The sequence below is a fragment of the Macadamia integrifolia genome, chromosome 6 (assembly GCF_013358625.1).
Source record: "Macadamia integrifolia cultivar HAES 741 chromosome 6, SCU_Mint_v3, whole genome shotgun sequence".
In the NCBI taxonomy this organism is placed as follows: domain Eukaryota; kingdom Viridiplantae; phylum Streptophyta; class Magnoliopsida; order Proteales; family Proteaceae; genus Macadamia; species Macadamia integrifolia.
The window spans coordinates 16,491,569-16,508,299 of NC_056562.1; the positions used below are offsets into that span (position 1 = coordinate 16,491,569).

A 16,731-nucleotide genomic window follows, 5' to 3' on the forward strand; every position below is an offset into this window, starting at 1 on the left:
TCAGCCAGTTCAACCACATATATAAGCTAGTTTTTAAGCACAAAAAGCCAAACACTCAGTTCAATAACATAATCAGGTGTTCATAGATCGTCTTTAGAGGGTCCAAATAATAGATGAATCAGCCACCTGAATGTTCTGCAACAGTGTAAGTTTTTTAAGGACCAACAAGGTATAGGTGCATTGGCATTTGCTAATGCCCTGTGTAGAGATATAAGAGCCACATATACATGCACACATATCTAATAAGCAAATCATTAATGCATAAAAAGTCCTAATCGAGTGAAATAGGCATCTCCAAACTCTCACCACTGACACTGCGGAGGAATTCATTTGGGATATCACCTCTCAGAATCTGCACTCTGAACTTGATAAACTCACGTGTGTTCGTCATGAGATCAAAAACACAGGCATCTCCAACCTTCAAATCATTGTCGACTGCAAAATTTCTCCAGCTGGGATCAAAGCGTTTCAAGTTACGATCTCCATAATATTTCATCTTCCAGCACTTGTTCTGGAAACTAAGAACCACAGGAACAATGACTGATGGAAGCAATGAATGTAGTTTGGCTGGAATGACCTATGATGTGAGAAACTGGCAAAGATTAGGTGTACTGTCCTATGATAAATTAAACTGATAGTATATGAACTATGTCTATCCATCAATGGATAATTTCTCTTGCAAATAACAAAAGCAAAATAGTTTACATGAACAGTCCGTGAGATTACAGATGGGTTTGACCATTTCATTAAGTGCCAATCTCAATTCTTGACACTGAATTGATGAAGCTTGGAGGGTCCCCACAATTTTTGCCCAGAAGAAAGGGGGAAACTGGTGAAGACGACTCAATATTTATGGCTGACGCACCGTATATAGCACAGTAAAACAGGCTACAGCTCCTCTTCATTGACTGAAGAGTTCCAGTGAGAGAAAAGAGAGGATCTGGAGTCCCGTAGTGGACCTCACACCCTACTCTCACATTCTTCTCTCATTCAAACCCTCCTGCCACTGGAGAGGATCCTTGCACCAAGAAAACCCTCCTAGAGATGCGTCATGGAGAATGGAAACTTCACCAGGGAAGAGTACAATACATGGTGCCATACAAAGCTTATTTGAACCACATAGAAACCTTACACAAACAAATTTTGCAAACCCCAGGTGGTGACCTATCTGATGAGTGATCTGGATTGGCCAGTTCATCAGTCCCAAGCTGATCATTAGACACTAACTAATTACCTACCCATTGAGCTTTTTATTTTTTCGTAAAGGGTCACCTAGAGGTTTCCTAAGGATTGCTACCTGGCCACTTTGATAATAAAGCTCAATATCTGTTGATATGATATCATGAATTCTTCTCACTTACATTACAACATTTATCTCTAATCATCTTCTCTCTAACCACATCTAGCTCTTCTAAGTTGGCCAAGAATTCCTGATCACAGTTGACACTCCTGTAAGAAATCCAAGGTTCATGTATGGCAAACGATTCATCTTGGGGTGCTTAAAAGACAAGCACAGAGGAATTGGCCATAAAGGAAAGTGGAAGTGACACCAAGACCGAGATGGCAGACACCACAATTTTATTTATTTATTTATTTATTTATTTTGGCTAATATCTGCAGAACTTCTAACCAAACAAACCAGAAGAGTGCTAGATTTGAAGTCAGAGAACAACAGTTCCAAATCATTTTTCTGGTCTAGATCTCATATTCATTATCCATGGATTAGTGATTCACACTGTTCCATCTTCTGTAAATACCCTAATTGGTACCTCATATGGTCATTCTGACACATTAGAGTTCCTCTAATGTAAGTTAAGGAACAATTACCAACTGAAAAAGGGATTTGATATTTGATTTCGTGATAATGCAATGAAAGTAAGGGTTCCCTGAGAGCGGCATATGTTCATCATCATGGACCACATCATTGGTAGGTTTCAACAGAGGTTGGTCCTCTGGCTCAGTTGCATGGTGCTTTGCATTAGAGCCTTGGGATTGCAGTTTCTCCCTTATTTTACCTACAAAAAGGCAAAAGAAAGACTCCAATAGAATCAGAGCACAGCTACCAATTTTCATTCTAGCAACTATGTAGATGTAGCATATATGTACAACCTTTATCATATCCTTGTCCAGAGGAAAGAGCAATTTTTTTCCCAGAATCTTCATAGTGATCAGCCTGCAAAATACATCTAAAACCATTAAAGTTTTGGCTAATGAACATATCTAAATTTACATCACTACGCAAGGAAGAAAATTTGTCAGGATTTGTATTAAAAGAGAAGCCTGATCAGGGAAGCTGGATCAAGTTCAAGTGTTCATGGTGCTTGCAAGCTAAATTATCTATTTAGGTTAAGGATGATTTCCTGCAGAACACTGCCATAGCAGAAGCCTCGTGCATTGGGTTGCTCTTTTATGGTTTCCAATCATCATACAAGCCAACATGCCTGAGCACAATAATTTGGGAACCTCCAAATATTTCTGTCTAAAACCATAGCCATATTTTCCTTAATGCCACATGGCAGTGCAATTGAATAATGCAATAAAAGAAGTGCCAATATTATCAGCAACAAAGCTATGAAAAGGTAGTTCACAATCTGATCTGCAGTGCAACACTGGGTGAAGCTGATGTCAAAAAATGCAGCTACCACAAACAAGGCATGGCAATGATGGATCAAATCCTTTGCAAAAGGAAAATAACACATCGCATCATCAGGATAATAGTAATCAAAACTGCTGAGCAAGCTTCAATTTTGTGCATAGATTGCATAACTTGTGGTTTGGCATGGATCTGTGCATGATCTGCAATCTTGAAAATTTGGGACTACATTTCTTCCATTTTTGTGATTGCATATGTTCTCCTATTCCCATAATGAGATATTACTTTCAATAACATGGCCTGCATAGCCTCGTTCGTTCATGTTCCATCATTTTGAGTCTCTTGGAGGGATGATCTGAATGAATAAACTGTTGGATGGTTACAACAAACATTCATTAGCTACAAGTCAAGTGTTAGGTCTCATTATGAAGCATCAATTTTTCTGAAATTTCACACCTTTCAACCATTTTCATAATTGTCATGTGGGCTGATACTTGTCAGAAGGATAGGGTTACACATACTCATCAAATGATCCACATAGAAAAGCTCTAAATAAGAATCCCACTAACAGAAAGTTACTAGAGAAACATAAAATCATTTGTTCTCACAACATACTGATACTAATAGATAGACCATATTACTTGTAATGTTTTAGCCACTTTTTCCCTTTTAAATTTACCCTAAAAAAAGAGAAACTTCTGTAAATGTTTTGATATACTCAAACATAACTATAACAATAACATCGGCAACAATAACATATTATATAAGCACACTGGGATCCGAAAACAATTTTTGGATCTTCCCAAATTTGGCACTTCATTTGGAATCCGCTCCAAGCTGCACTCTACATCGTATTCTGGTTACACAGTAAGGACTTATAGCATAATAAGGTTGATCTGCGATGTTTTTTTCAACTGCCATATTTAATTCCTCTTATCAAAATGGAACTAATTATGTGAACTTTCTCCAAACAACCTCATATACGTCACTAGAGGACCCCCCCCCTCTTGTTCTCTAAAGGCCAATTGCAGGGTCATATCGTGTACCACCCTAGAACAGTCTAATTGAAACAGCCTTACAGACTCTGTGCTTAAATTTTTTGTTGGTAAAGCATGATCCATTCTGGTGCTTTAGTAAAACTAGTTATACAAATAAAGCTTATGTGATGCTGAAGCAGAGGCTTTGGCTTTACTTCAGGGACTGAGATTCTCTAATGATGTTGTAAAAACAGTCTGGTGGCCAGATAGTTAAGAGGGTGGGATGTTCAAACTCATGGTGAAATGCTAGGATTACCTGAGATTCCAATTATTTTCATAATTGATCAGCATGATGCAAATCAAATATATGCGGCAACATCATTTTTGAGATATTAGTCTTCTTTTATTTCCACAGAGAGCTCTGTCAAACATTATTACGACAATACAATGCCACCCTAGCTAGACATGAGGTTTTAGTTTTTATTTTCTATGAATTTTTCAGACATCAATATGGACAATGTGATACCACTTAAGACTTGAGCATCCTTGCACATCGGGAATCAAGCGTCCTTGCACACTAGGACATATGGGAGTAATTACACTGTGAAATGGTACATTGGAATTTATATTTGTACTTCCAATTCTCTTTTATGCATAGGGATAGACTTAAAAGGAAGTCCTTTGCATTTACATTTTGCTAGTACTAATTACTGCATAATTAAGCATAACAATAGACTTATAAAAAAAATAAACAAGAAAATTTGTGAAAGCCTGGATGTCAATTGAAGCATTCAAATACATCAGATAAAAGTGAATTCTAGATCAGGTATGCAGAATTGGTTTTGAAGCAGAAAGCTCCTTGTTTATAATGGCAATTACTCTAATGCCATATGTTATGCAAGAAAGGAACAGAAATATTATTAGTTTTGAAGGGAAGCTTTTTAGCTATCAATTATTGGAGCATTATCCCACTATAGAATGTGGGACTGTTAAGCCTATATTATCAAACCAATAACAAAATAATCAGTAAAAATACACCAGAAACCATTATAGGCCTTTCCCATTTGGCATGATTACATCATAAAACTAGTGATCAGGCAAATTAAAAAAATGGAAAATCAAAAGGGAAAGAGCAACCCGGGTCTGGTAGTCAATTGGATTCACAGAACTACTCAATCAAGGTATCAAAGATACCTGTTCATTAATAAAACTACCGCCAAAATTTTACTCGATATCCAAGATTTTTATTAACCAACACAGATCATAAATAAGAATACATCAAGATGAACAAGTGGGAGTAGCATCAAAATGACATTAATAACAGAAATAACAATAAAAATGGAAACAAGAATAAGATAAGAGAGAAAAGGGAAATTTTTGAGAGATCATCGAAAGAAACATCATCGATGAAGGCATCACTGAAGTTCAAATAAATCCAACTGCAAACTAAAAAAAAAAAAAAAGCGCGAGAAGCAATCTTACCATTCCTAGCTCTTCAACCCAGACGAGAAGAGAAGAAGAAAAGGAGAAGAGAAATCTAATAACACAGATGAGAAGGAAGAGAGAAGTACTTGCTTCATAACCCCTTTGGACAACTACTGCTTAGACCTCACAAGTCAGAAGTTTTTAATGAGACAAAGAAGTAAGGAAAAGAGAGGGAACAACTTTTAAAATTTCCAAAATGGGGCACAGACTTACCGCTAAAGCTGCCCAACCTGCGAGCAAAACTTATTCTTTTTATATTATTATCTTCTTCTTTTTTTTTTTTGGTTGAATTTATATTATTATTTTCCATGCCACTGTATCGTTGCCATGTGTTCTCGCCTTCTCGGTAATTTAAGGTTGTCAATCGGTCAGGTCATGCTTGTTTCAGTCAGACCTTGTTTCAGTCAGACCTAATAACCTTGATCATGGCCGGCCCGTTTTAGTAATTAGTCCTTGTATACTAGGCATGATCTCATTTGTAAACTATTAATTAGGTACCAAACAAAAAAAGCCAATAACTAGTTTTTAATCAGGTCTTCGTGCCTTAAACGGGCACGGTTTTTCAATGTGTTTGGAATCAAGATTAGTAAACGGGCTTTTAAGAGGTTCTAAGCAGGCTATAAATAGGTTTATTGGCCTGAATCAGAATATTAATCGATCGGTTCTGATCAGGCACTATCATGTAGTATCTTAGCACCAAGAAGTAACTATGAAAAAACTTGTCAAACTGCAGCGTCACATGTTTATTAACCGGGTTGAGCCAATTCGATCTTTAGTTCGAGTGTTCCTAGGTCGGGCATATAATTGAAAGCTTTACTTGCTATATAAAAAAATTAAAAAATTAAAATTAAAAGTGGGACCTATATATTCTTGTTGATCCCTGGGTTCGATGGGGAGAGGATTCCCACCCTTTACCTCTTGAGGTGACTCCTAGCCTAGTCACAACCGGCTAGGGGTGTTGATTTCAGGTGCGTATCGGTAGGTTTGATCGAGCCCAATATGTTTATGGTCTGATCTGGACTGGCTTGATTAATAAATATATTGGGTTTGAACCTGACACACTTATAAATAAGTAGTACACGGTGCAGCTACCTAGTTGACGGGCGTCTGACTTGAACCCACTCCCCCAAGCTTGACCTAACCCGTCTCCTTTAACACTATTTGCAATCCCCATTTTGCCACCAATAAAATTGAAGAGTAAAGCAAAAGTTCAAGTTTCTTGAGTAGGTTTGCTCCAATTTTCAAGATGAACAAGTATCTTTAATAGTAGAAAATTAAATTTAAAAATGAAATTTATGTAATTGTGGTGGTGAATTAATGGTGGTTTGTAGGATATGCTTGGGATATGCTTGAGGCAGACTTGTGCTTTCAATGGAATAAGCTTGTCAACTTGAATACTTCGACTATTACATCGACATTGGGAAGGCCCGTTTAATGCTCATTTAGGGATAAAATGTTAGTTTAGGATAACCCAATTATAGCATGTGACCGACCAGCCCGCATATAAACCGTGCTCCGCCCTAACTAAGCCTGTATAGTTAAACGGGCATTCATGATGTAGCCTTAGAATTTGTCCAACCAAAATCGGCCCTTCCCAACCAGTTGACACCCTACAACTGGCAACCTCCTCATATTGCCTTCTTTTAGTTTTTGGAGAAAATGACACTCCTTTATCACGTGGCCCTACGCCACCATCAAGAGGGGGTGGGTTAAGGGTGGGGTCATCATTTTGCCCTTTGTGTCTAGGGTAGGGGGAGTGCAATCATAGAGCATTCTTTTCCCTTAATTTTTAATATAGAGAACAATGGGACACACATCATCTTCCACAACTAGAGATCAGTGATACGACCAATTACAAAAAAGTATTGATATAAATTGGTATTGGCATCAACCAATAATGATACAAATCCAACATTGATACCTTAAACCATGTCCTCAACTCGAAGTGCAAATCTGGTTCTTGTACGAAAACCATTCTTGTATGATCTTGGTCCACACACATGGAATCCACACAACGAAAAACCATGAGGTGGACACCATGTGTGGGATCAAGATTGTATAAGAACTTGATCCACGCTCCTCAACGCAATCGTCTCTTCTCACCCACTATCCTGCAACCATGCCCCATTCCTCTTTGTTGTGGTGGGAAAGCAGTATCAAGATCCATCATGCAGTGTTCGAAACTGTCGATTCAAAGAAGCCTAAATTTCCCTTTATGCAGTGTTGGAAGGGCTTGAGAATATTTTGCCTAGCTAGCATGTTTTCTGATCTTGGGTGTTATTTCGATTTGAGAAATCCCAGGACTCTCCTAGCAAATATCTAAAACTTCAAAAAGTAATAGCTTTAGAAAATAAAAAAGGGCAATTAATGAGAATGAATTCTAATGAAGTTTTGCATTATTGCATATGTAGAGAAGATGCCTATGAATTCTTGTTGGATTGAGGAGGGAAGGGCAATGTGGTGTTTGCCCAAATGACTATTCCTTTTATTTGTTTATTTGATCAAATAAAAGGAAGTAATATTAAGGAATAGAATTAAATATATTATTTAGGTTCTATCACTAGTAGAAGTATTACAATTTATATTTGTTATATCTGTGTCCTAAAATTTCCTCTTATAATTGTGCAGATGAGGCATTGGAAGGCACCAATACCAATGAATATTGGGTAACAGTTGTATTTTTTTAGGAAGGGAAGGACAACCCCACTTGCATCTACTACTCATGCCTTAATAATTGGAAGGGGTTCCGGGCACGGAAGAGAAGGTTAGTCCGTGCCCTCACACCTCACGGGAAAATCCCTAAGCTTTAATAATAAAATGTACCAAGAGGTGGGGCCCACATACTGAAAACACACTGGGAATGTTCCACTCAACTTAATGATCCATTTCCACACAAAGGAGACCAATTTAGCATTCACCAGTGAATACCCTCCAGTGAGAGTATTAACTAAAATCAGGTTATTTGGTCATGAGGCCCGAACCCTCACACCCGTGCACCTCAAACCACCTCCATTGATTGGTACCACCTATTGGGTGATGGATTAATGTATCAGGACTCCCCAAGGTGGGCATGTTAGTGTCAAATGACAGGTTAACCCAATAATGAATGAAAACTCATTATTTTTCCAAACATCCCTTATGCAACATAAGTGGTTATAAATAAAAGCTTTGCCTATTCATTTCTTCTACCCATCAAATTAGAGCAAGAAGAAGAGAAAGAGAGCAAGGGAGGAGGAAACAAGGGGAGCAAGAGTCTAAGGTAAGCCATATCTTCGCTACCCCTCTCCACACACACACACACACACACATCTCTCTCTCTCTCTCTCTCTCTCTCTCTCTCTCTCTCTCTCTCTCTCTCTCTCTTCTATTTTTCTACCTCCATTAAACCTAATGAAAACCACCCTAACCGAATCTCACCTCCCAACTCAATAAACCTACAAATTGGGAGGGGACTTGGTGTGAGAAACTTATCCTAACAAGATCAAGGGCTCAATTCAAGTCCATGGCCCATCCCTATGAAACCCCCATCTAAAATCCCAGTTTAGGCAATTAAACCCTAGAATAATAAATTTTGTCCAAATCTTTTATAACCAACCATTCAAACCCAAAAACTGGGTTGGGAAAAATGAAATCAAACACATGAATGGTGGTTGGAGTGACCACATAAGCCATTGGTGGTCACTACATAAACCCTAACCGAATTTCTTCAATTTTGGTTAATCTAGACTTGTAAAATTAGGGATTTGATAAATCTTGTGATTCTATGTTGAACTAACTCACTAATTACACTAAATTCAAGCTAGGTGTAGTGTGTGAGGGTGCCCTACATGCAAACCAATCTTGAGATCTTAAGACCTAACTTTAAAACCATACAAAATAAGGAGAAATGGGAAATGGGGTTGGAAATGACACTACACATGGAACCACATACACACCAAAGCAGACAAAGGGATCCAAGTGACCTATGGAGCAAATCTGGGCAAAGAAACCTCAGTTCTTGCTTCAACGGTCAATGCTCACTGGAGGATGGACACTCACTGGTGAACCTCCCAAAAGGGGTTCTTGAAACCGTTTTGTTTAAACATGTACCTTAGGGTCAAAACCCCCCTATGGTTGACTAAATTGCTTAAAAACCCTATATATCTTAGGAGAAGAACTGAGAAGTGATGGGAGCACGTGACACGAGACCGTCTACTATATACCATCATTTAAGACTCGAGGTGAGGGGATTTTGTGTGACTTTTATGGAATGTTTATGTTATAATGCATATGTGGATGAGCATGTCAATTGCATATTATAAACCTGTTTTTGAAGTGAATGTGTATATTGCACAATGATATGAGTTGTGAATGTGTGTGTGTGTGATTGGGATGCAGGGTAGCCGAAGGTTGGGTTCTGGCACTGCATGCCCAGGGTGAGTGTGTGTATGTGTTGTGGAGATTGGGGTATAGGGTGGCCAAAGGTTGATTTCAGCACTGCATGCCCATGGTATGTGAATGTGGGGTACAGGGGAGCCAAAGGTTGGGTTCCAACACTGTACGCCCTCAGGGTGTGTGAGTTTGTTAGTGATGTGACTCATACCATGATAGAATGCATTGAGCTAGGACACCTACCCTAGTGCTACAACCCTTGCCAATAGTGGTTTATGTATTACCTAATCCTATCATATGATGGACCGATGTTGGGGGAATTTCTGGTGACCTAGGTGGGGGGATACCGGTGTCGTGACAAACTCTTACGCGATGTTGGATTCAGTGGTGGGTATACCCTACATGCGATGTTGGATTCGATGTAGTGATATTATGAGGGATTATTAATAGGGGCTTACCGGGTATCAAAGTAGCCATGTAGGAACCGGTATGCTCCTGACTCGCAACTAGCTTGTATCCTTGGAGACCGATAACGTACCTTCGTGACTGAGGATACCACCTATGTTACAATAGCATTGATACCCACTATGGACTTAAAATCTATTGATTAGGTTTGTTTGCTTAGCCAACCTAAGAGCCGAGGGGGCGAGATAGCCACCACTGATTGGCATAGATCAGAGCTACTATCACTAGCCACTAGAAAGAGATCAGTCATTGACCAGTGACATCTTATTCAAAGGGAAGAAGATGAGTAGTAATAGTTATAGTAAGATGGTTGGGGGGGTTTGTTGGTTAATGAACGAAAGATAGATATGGCGATATATACGATCCGGTGTGCCTATGCTTGTTCCTACTACTAGGTTCTGTGAGACCTTGTTTGATGCTCCCGCTCCAATTCAAATTCTTTCTATGTTGCTTCGGGCTTGCTTTGAACTTACAACATAGGGGGGATAGGTCAATAATCCGGATCATGTCATTTCATTCATCTAATTGCATTCATATTGGTTTGATTGGGCATTTATACTTGTTGCATTTCATGAATTTTTGTGTATCTTTGTATGTACCCCTCACTAGGCTTCATGTAAGCTCACCCCATTTGTTGCACCCTTTTTAGATTTTGATTCAGGTAACCATTCGGAGTCTGTGGCTGAGGAGCTGGCTCTCTACAGAGATGACCTCTGGGATGATGAGCTAGCTCTGCACGAGGACTGTTGTGTATGTGACGATTATGCATTCGGAGCACGTTGAGGATGAAAGTACCATCTTCTATGTTTTATTATTTTTGTACTTATCAGATATAGCCCTAGGGGCATAACTGTAATTTTGATTCCATTGTGAAAACATTCTTTTATAAATATGGTAAATATCATTAGACTTCATCAGTTGTGTATATTTTGATTATTATTATTATCTATGTGGTCGTAGAATCATTTTATAGCTTTATGAACTTAAAGTACTGCATCGTGAATCCTGGATGGATTGTGGACACATGCATATATCCATATCACCAGCCTTTAGGTGAGTGGAGGCGGGGTGTGACAATATTAAATATAAAATTCATAACTGGATGGCTACCCACCTCTTTGTAATGGAAGGTGATGGAAGTTGATAATTCTTGGATCTTAGAGAAAGTGGAAAAATGTTGCAGAGGCAATGTTCCCTTGGTTGTGGAATAAGATGAAGCAACTCCTGCTCTGAGAACCAAACTTCATTTATATTCCATCAATTGGTAAATGTCAACTTCATTCCTTCCAGCATACCTTCCGCTTCCACCGCTTCTCTTTGGTTAGATGTAGAATTTGTGCATATGATCCTAAATTGGCCCTTTGAGAGAATTCCATATGCCCATCCTGAAGCTGAGTTCAAAAGATTAATTGCATAAGCACAAACCAAAATTGGATGTCAAAAAAAGGGGAAGAAATCTTTTTTATCAAACGGGCCAGATCATCTCTATTAAGTAAAACATTGTCAATTAGGTCCATAGTAGAATGTTTGAGATCAGAAATCCATCTATTAACATTCTGTAAAATTTAACCAGGTTTAGGACTAATATTTGAGGCAATAATTTGATTTCTATGCTTCCAAAGAAAATATATAGTAATAACAAACATAAGAAGATAGATCCAATCTAGATATATTTTTATTAGGGAAGAAATACTTAACCACTTGCACAATGGAGGCTGTATGTAAGCTTTGTAAATGTACCTCACGCCTACCTCATGGTAACTCGGATCAATGCTCAATTTTTGGTTGGGTGCGTGCAATATGATGGATATACCCCATATAGAAATCTCTTTAGTCTGTTCTGTACTTTCCCAAGGAAGGAATATAAGAGCTCTCCGATGGAGAAACGCCAATGCAACATGGGCAGTGGGAGGGGTTTGCAGTATTGTGTAGCCGGAGAGTAGGTTATGGGAGAGAGAGAGAGAGAGACATCAAATGCCATGCATGTTCACTTCATCTACAAAACCAAAAGGGGTCCAAGCAACAAAATATCTAGGTTCACAGTACAATAATCATATGTTCATGTATCATCCTTCGAGGGCCCTTAGAAGAGATAAACCAGTGACCTGAATGTACTAAGTAGTGTAGGTTTTACAGCCCTATATACATGTTTATACAGATAACCCATAAGAGTAGCAGACTAATACATTCATGCATAAAACTTCCTAGTCGATTATAATAGGTGTCTCCGAACTCTCACCATTGACCCTGTTGAGGAATTCATCTGGGATGTCACCTCTGAGAATTTGCACCATGAACTTGAGAATCTTACCACTGTTCTCCATAAGATCAAACACACACCCATCTCCAATCTTCAAATCATTGTCAGTTGCAAAAATTTTCCAGCGCGGATCAAAACATTTGAGGCTATGATCTCCATAATAATTCATCTCCCAGTCCTTGTTCCGGAAAGTAAGAACCACAGGAACAGTTTCTGGTGGAAGAAACGGCTGCATTTTGTTTGGAATTGTCTATGATGTAAGAAAATGCAAAAAATTAGTCATATTAATTTATGACAAGAAAGATGATAGTGTAAGGAAGTTAATTAGTCATAATTTCTCAAAGAAATGAATGAACCAGAATAACAATTATCAGAATTATTTCAGGTAGGGTTGACCATTTCACTGAGTGAACTGCCCATATCAACACCAAACTGATGAAGCTTGCATGGTACCCACAATTTTCACTCAGCAGAAATGGCATGTAAAGAAGACAACTCAGTATTTGCAGCTGATGCATCACCATATGGCACAGGAAAACCCTCTCTTCAAAAGACTTCTTGGTGACTTGAAATCTCAAATGAGGGGATGAGTACAGTACATGGTACCATACAGAGCTTATTTGGAGTATACAAAGCCACTGCACACAAATTTGGCAGAACCTAGAAGTTCACTTCTCTGATGGATCAGGGCTGGCCAGGCCATCAGTTCTCAAGGCTAACCATCAGACACTTAACCACTTGCTTACCTAAAGCAATAGCGAGAAAATGTCACCAAAGGTTTTCTAACTGGCCACTTTTTGATGATAAAGCTCAATATCCATTAATAGTGATACCATGAAATCTGCTAACTTGGATTACAGTTTTCATACCTTATTATCCTCCCCCACACCACATATAACTCTTCTAGGTTAGACATAGATTGTTGTATGATTTGTATCCCTCATCAAAGTACATATTGGCAGAAATCCAAGGTTCAGGTATGGTGTACCACTGGTCTTGCAGTGGTTGGAGGACACAATTCATTTAGAATCTTGTACAGAAAATTACATAAGCTCAAGTGCGCTTAAAGTCTTATATGGCTGCCAATGCACAGAGTATCTCATCTGTACACGGTAGCACCCTAAGCAATTAGACAAATTCTAACCACAAGTTCACCCTACTGCAAAGGAATTGACCATAATTGAAGTGACACCTTGACTAAGAACAAGGTAACTTATCGGTTGGATGATCCTAACCATCCATCACCAACTTTTTCTTTGACCAGTATTTGCTGAATTACTAACCTAACAAACAAAAGAATGTGCTATCAGATGTCTGGGATCAACTGTTCAAACTGTTTTTCTTGTCTAGATCTCATATCCATTATACATGATTAGTGGATACCAAACCTCTTCATCTTCTGCACATGCCCTTATCTCACACCTTAAGAGTTCCTCCAATCAGAAGTTAAGGAATAATTACCATCTGAAATTTGGGTTTGACATTGGATTTCGAAACAATGCAATGGAAGTAAGGGTTTCCAGAGAGTGGAAAAAATCCATCGTCATGGACCACATTATTAGTAGGCTTCAACTGGGGCGGGGCCTGTGGTTCAGTCATGTGGTACTTTGCATTAGAGCCTTGATTTTGCAGTTTCTCCACTGTTTTACCAACAAAAAGGTGAAAGACCACTCCAATGGAATTGGGCACAAGCTAAACTTTCATTCTAGCCACAATGTAGCACTTCAATAATGAGGTTCATGAAGATCTTGCAAGATGTAAGGACAACCTTTATCACTTCCATGTTCAGAGGAAAGAGCAATTATTTTCCCAGAATGTTCATAGTGACTATTTGGATCACTTGCCAAATGATCTGCCTGCAAAAAATGCACCTAAAATCATTTATGTTCTGGCTACTGAACATATCTAATTTATCTATGGAAGCAAGAAAAACTGTGGGGAGATTTATTAGGGGGGGAAAAAGGAAGCAGCAGCCTGATCAGAGTCAGCGGATTAAGTTTTGTTTTATTTTATTTCTCATCATTTGATAATTTTCAAATATTGGTGTCCAAAAAAGGTATAGGCAATGAATGATGCAATGAAAGAGAGTTTATGTGCGTGCCTGCGTGTGTGTGTGAAGTCTAGACATAATTCTTAACAAATGGAAGCAGGAAGCACCTTGTTTCAAATGGAAATTACTCCAATGCAAATGCTTGTCACTAGTGCTACTTGAACCCTTGCCTTTAGAGTTTCAAGATCTATGAAACAGTTGTTTCGCTTTCTAATTCTCCACCAGGATGGTTCAAGTGGTCATCACCATGTAAATAGAGGATTACTTAGTGTTTTTTGGGGATATTTTTTATTGCTAGCACTGACTTCTCTTCTTGAGATAAATGTAATTCTCAAGAACCCAAAACCGTTATTACGAAGACCAATATGCCTCACTCCATTCTGTTCCATGCTTCTTATGCACTATGATGATGCAGAGGGAGCAAGATTGATCATGTATAGAATGTGGAACTGTTAAGTAGATATGACCAAGACGTTAATAACATACTCATAAGGATATACCAGAAAACATTGACGAAATTGGCAGGGTTACATCAGAAAAAGTAGTAGCCTACTAAAATTAGAAAATTAGTACTAAATTACTAAATAAAGGTATATCATCTTCACTGTTCTGCAGTACTACATAGTACATCATAGTCTAACCATCCCCACAGCAAGAAAAATGTTCAATATTTCCTGCCTAAGTCCATCACAACAATAAAACTACAATGGAAACACAACAGGTTTCAGGTCAATTAAGTCAAGAGAGTAATTGGAATTTCACAGTGAGCTCATTAGATAGCTATATATCTCCCAAAAAATTTGGGCCTAGTTTCCTTGTACTTCACCAACGTCAAATTGTACACAGAGTTTCTTAAAGGATTTAAGGAGGTCCCTGAACATTGTTTGAGGTTCAACATCGACAGCCACGAACAGTGGATGATGTTCAAGATAGTTCCCCACCGACAATGGGTACGTAAGAGTTAAGACCGCCTCAACAATTTACACCCACCGCCCAAAGTCTAAGTTCATCTACCATTAGTGGGCGTTATTGTGTGCCGTTGTTAAACATTGACAAATAACACGTAGGAACTTTTATAAAATGAGATACTTTGTAATTTGAATGTGTCCCAATTCCAGTAGTTGTAAATTAGTTTTTGTTGTATTGTAGTTGTTGAGCTTTCTCAAATAAAGATTTTTGCAGTCTCCTTTCTTGCAACTCTTCAATCTGGTATGATTAATGAGTTGAAAGGGAGGAAACTTGAAAAAACTTTACAACTATGCTCTTACAACTACTTGAACTGGGATGCAAATCAAGAGAAGTCCCCTTTTATAGGGAGTTTCTGCATACTATTTGTCATTGGTTAATAATGGGATGCAATGATAGGCACTAATTGTTTGTGAGCTTGGACTTTGAACTTTGGACCGTGGCCGTAATTTTTGGTAGACGATCTTACGTCCCCATTGTCGGCGGTGTTGTACTATCTTAAACCATGACGGGACATCGTCCATTGTTGGTGGCTATCAATGTTGAACTTAATGGTTCAACATGGAATCCAGTCACAGGGCTACTCAATCAAGCTGGGTAAAGTTCATTGTTGCTCATTAGTAAAACCATCACCAAAATTTCAAATTTGAACTGCAAACCACAAAATGCCAACCCACATGGCTCATAAACATGAATAACAAGATTATTTGGTGAGAGTGCCATGAAATGATATAGATAATAGTAATAACAATAAGAATGCCATAGGAACAAGAAATGGTAGAATAAATTCATTAATGCAGACTAATGTATTCCCTGCAGGATGTAATTTTTATTTTCAGTTATTGAACTTATTTTACTCATCAAAAATAAATAAATAAATAAAGAGACTACAGAAGGAAACAGCACAGATGAGGACATTACTGCCATTTAAATGGACCCAATTGCAAAAGAAGCATGATAGCGATCAAGGAAGAAGGAACAAGAAGCTGGGATGGTTTAGAATGAAAGCAAAGCTTACCATGATTAGGTTTCAGCCCATATCCTCAGGAGTGACCCAGACAAGAAGAGAGAAAAGGGAAATAAATGAAATGATCAGAGGTAAAGGGAAGTACTTGGAACCAACTGCCAACTTCCGCCAGACCTCAGATGTAGAAGCTTTAGTGACAAAGAAGAACGACAGACAGAGAACCAGGGTTTTAGGCTTTTAGCAATCGGAAATGGAGTCGGAATCGACTGACGAGTGAAATAGGGTTTTAGTACTTGGGGAGGGACCTAATCAGTACTACAGTCCACCGGACCACCACGAGGGACGAGAGACAGACACACAGACCTGTCGGACCAGCGCGAGCACGGATATAGTTATCGATATTGGACATCCTATGCAAATCCTCCAATAGCATACTGAAACGTGACAATCAAAAATAAAGATTAAAAAAACAAGTTCTAGTGGCACGGAGATTTTTTTATGTGTTCTTAAATTCAAATTTGTTTGAATTTTTTTTTTTTTCTTTCGTTTTCTTTTCTTAGCTTCCAAACATTGGCGCAAGGTAAGGGAGATAAATAT

The 16,731-nt window shown here is 38.5% G+C and overlaps 2 protein-coding genes across 5 annotated transcripts; both read right to left on the bottom strand.

Moving 5' to 3' along the window:
* Positions 1–30: 30 nt before the first annotated feature.
* Positions 31–5,380, bottom strand: LOC122081078 (B3 domain-containing protein Os04g0386900-like). Of its 2 annotated transcripts, none has more exons than XM_042648042.1 (5): positions 5,269–5,380; positions 5,053–5,168; positions 2,110–2,173; positions 1,828–2,015; positions 31–577 (listed from the first exon to the last, which is right to left on the bottom strand). In XM_042648042.1, exons 1-5 carry the CDS (start codon positions 5,363–5,365, stop codon positions 272–274), a joined length of 771 nt encoding a protein of 256 aa, XP_042503976.1. In that variant the 5' UTR covers positions 5,366–5,380; the 3' UTR covers positions 31–271. The 2 variants fall into 2 exon arrangements, with proteins under 2 accessions (XP_042503976.1, XP_042503977.1); XM_042648043.1 differs by lacking the exon at positions 5,269–5,380 and adding an exon at positions 2,767–2,961 and having other exon boundaries at positions 5,053–5,248.
* A 6,477-nt stretch (positions 5,381–11,857) lies between these two features.
* LOC122082653 (B3 domain-containing protein Os04g0386900-like) lies at positions 11,858–16,551 on the bottom strand. Of its 3 annotated transcripts, none has more exons than XM_042650351.1 (3): positions 16,186–16,551; positions 13,920–14,007; positions 11,858–12,401 (listed from the first exon to the last, which is right to left on the bottom strand). In XM_042650351.1, exons 2-3 carry the CDS (start codon positions 13,932–13,934, stop codon positions 12,096–12,098), a joined length of 321 nt encoding a protein of 106 aa, XP_042506285.1. In that variant the 5' UTR covers positions 13,935–14,007; positions 16,186–16,551; the 3' UTR covers positions 11,858–12,095. The 3 variants fall into 3 exon arrangements, with proteins under 3 accessions (XP_042506285.1, XP_042506283.1, XP_042506284.1); XM_042650349.1 differs by having other exon boundaries at positions 13,613–14,007; positions 16,186–16,544; XM_042650350.1 differs by lacking the exons at positions 13,920–14,007; positions 16,186–16,551 and adding an exon at positions 12,548–13,428.
* Between the last annotated feature and the right edge of the window lie 180 nt (positions 16,552–16,731).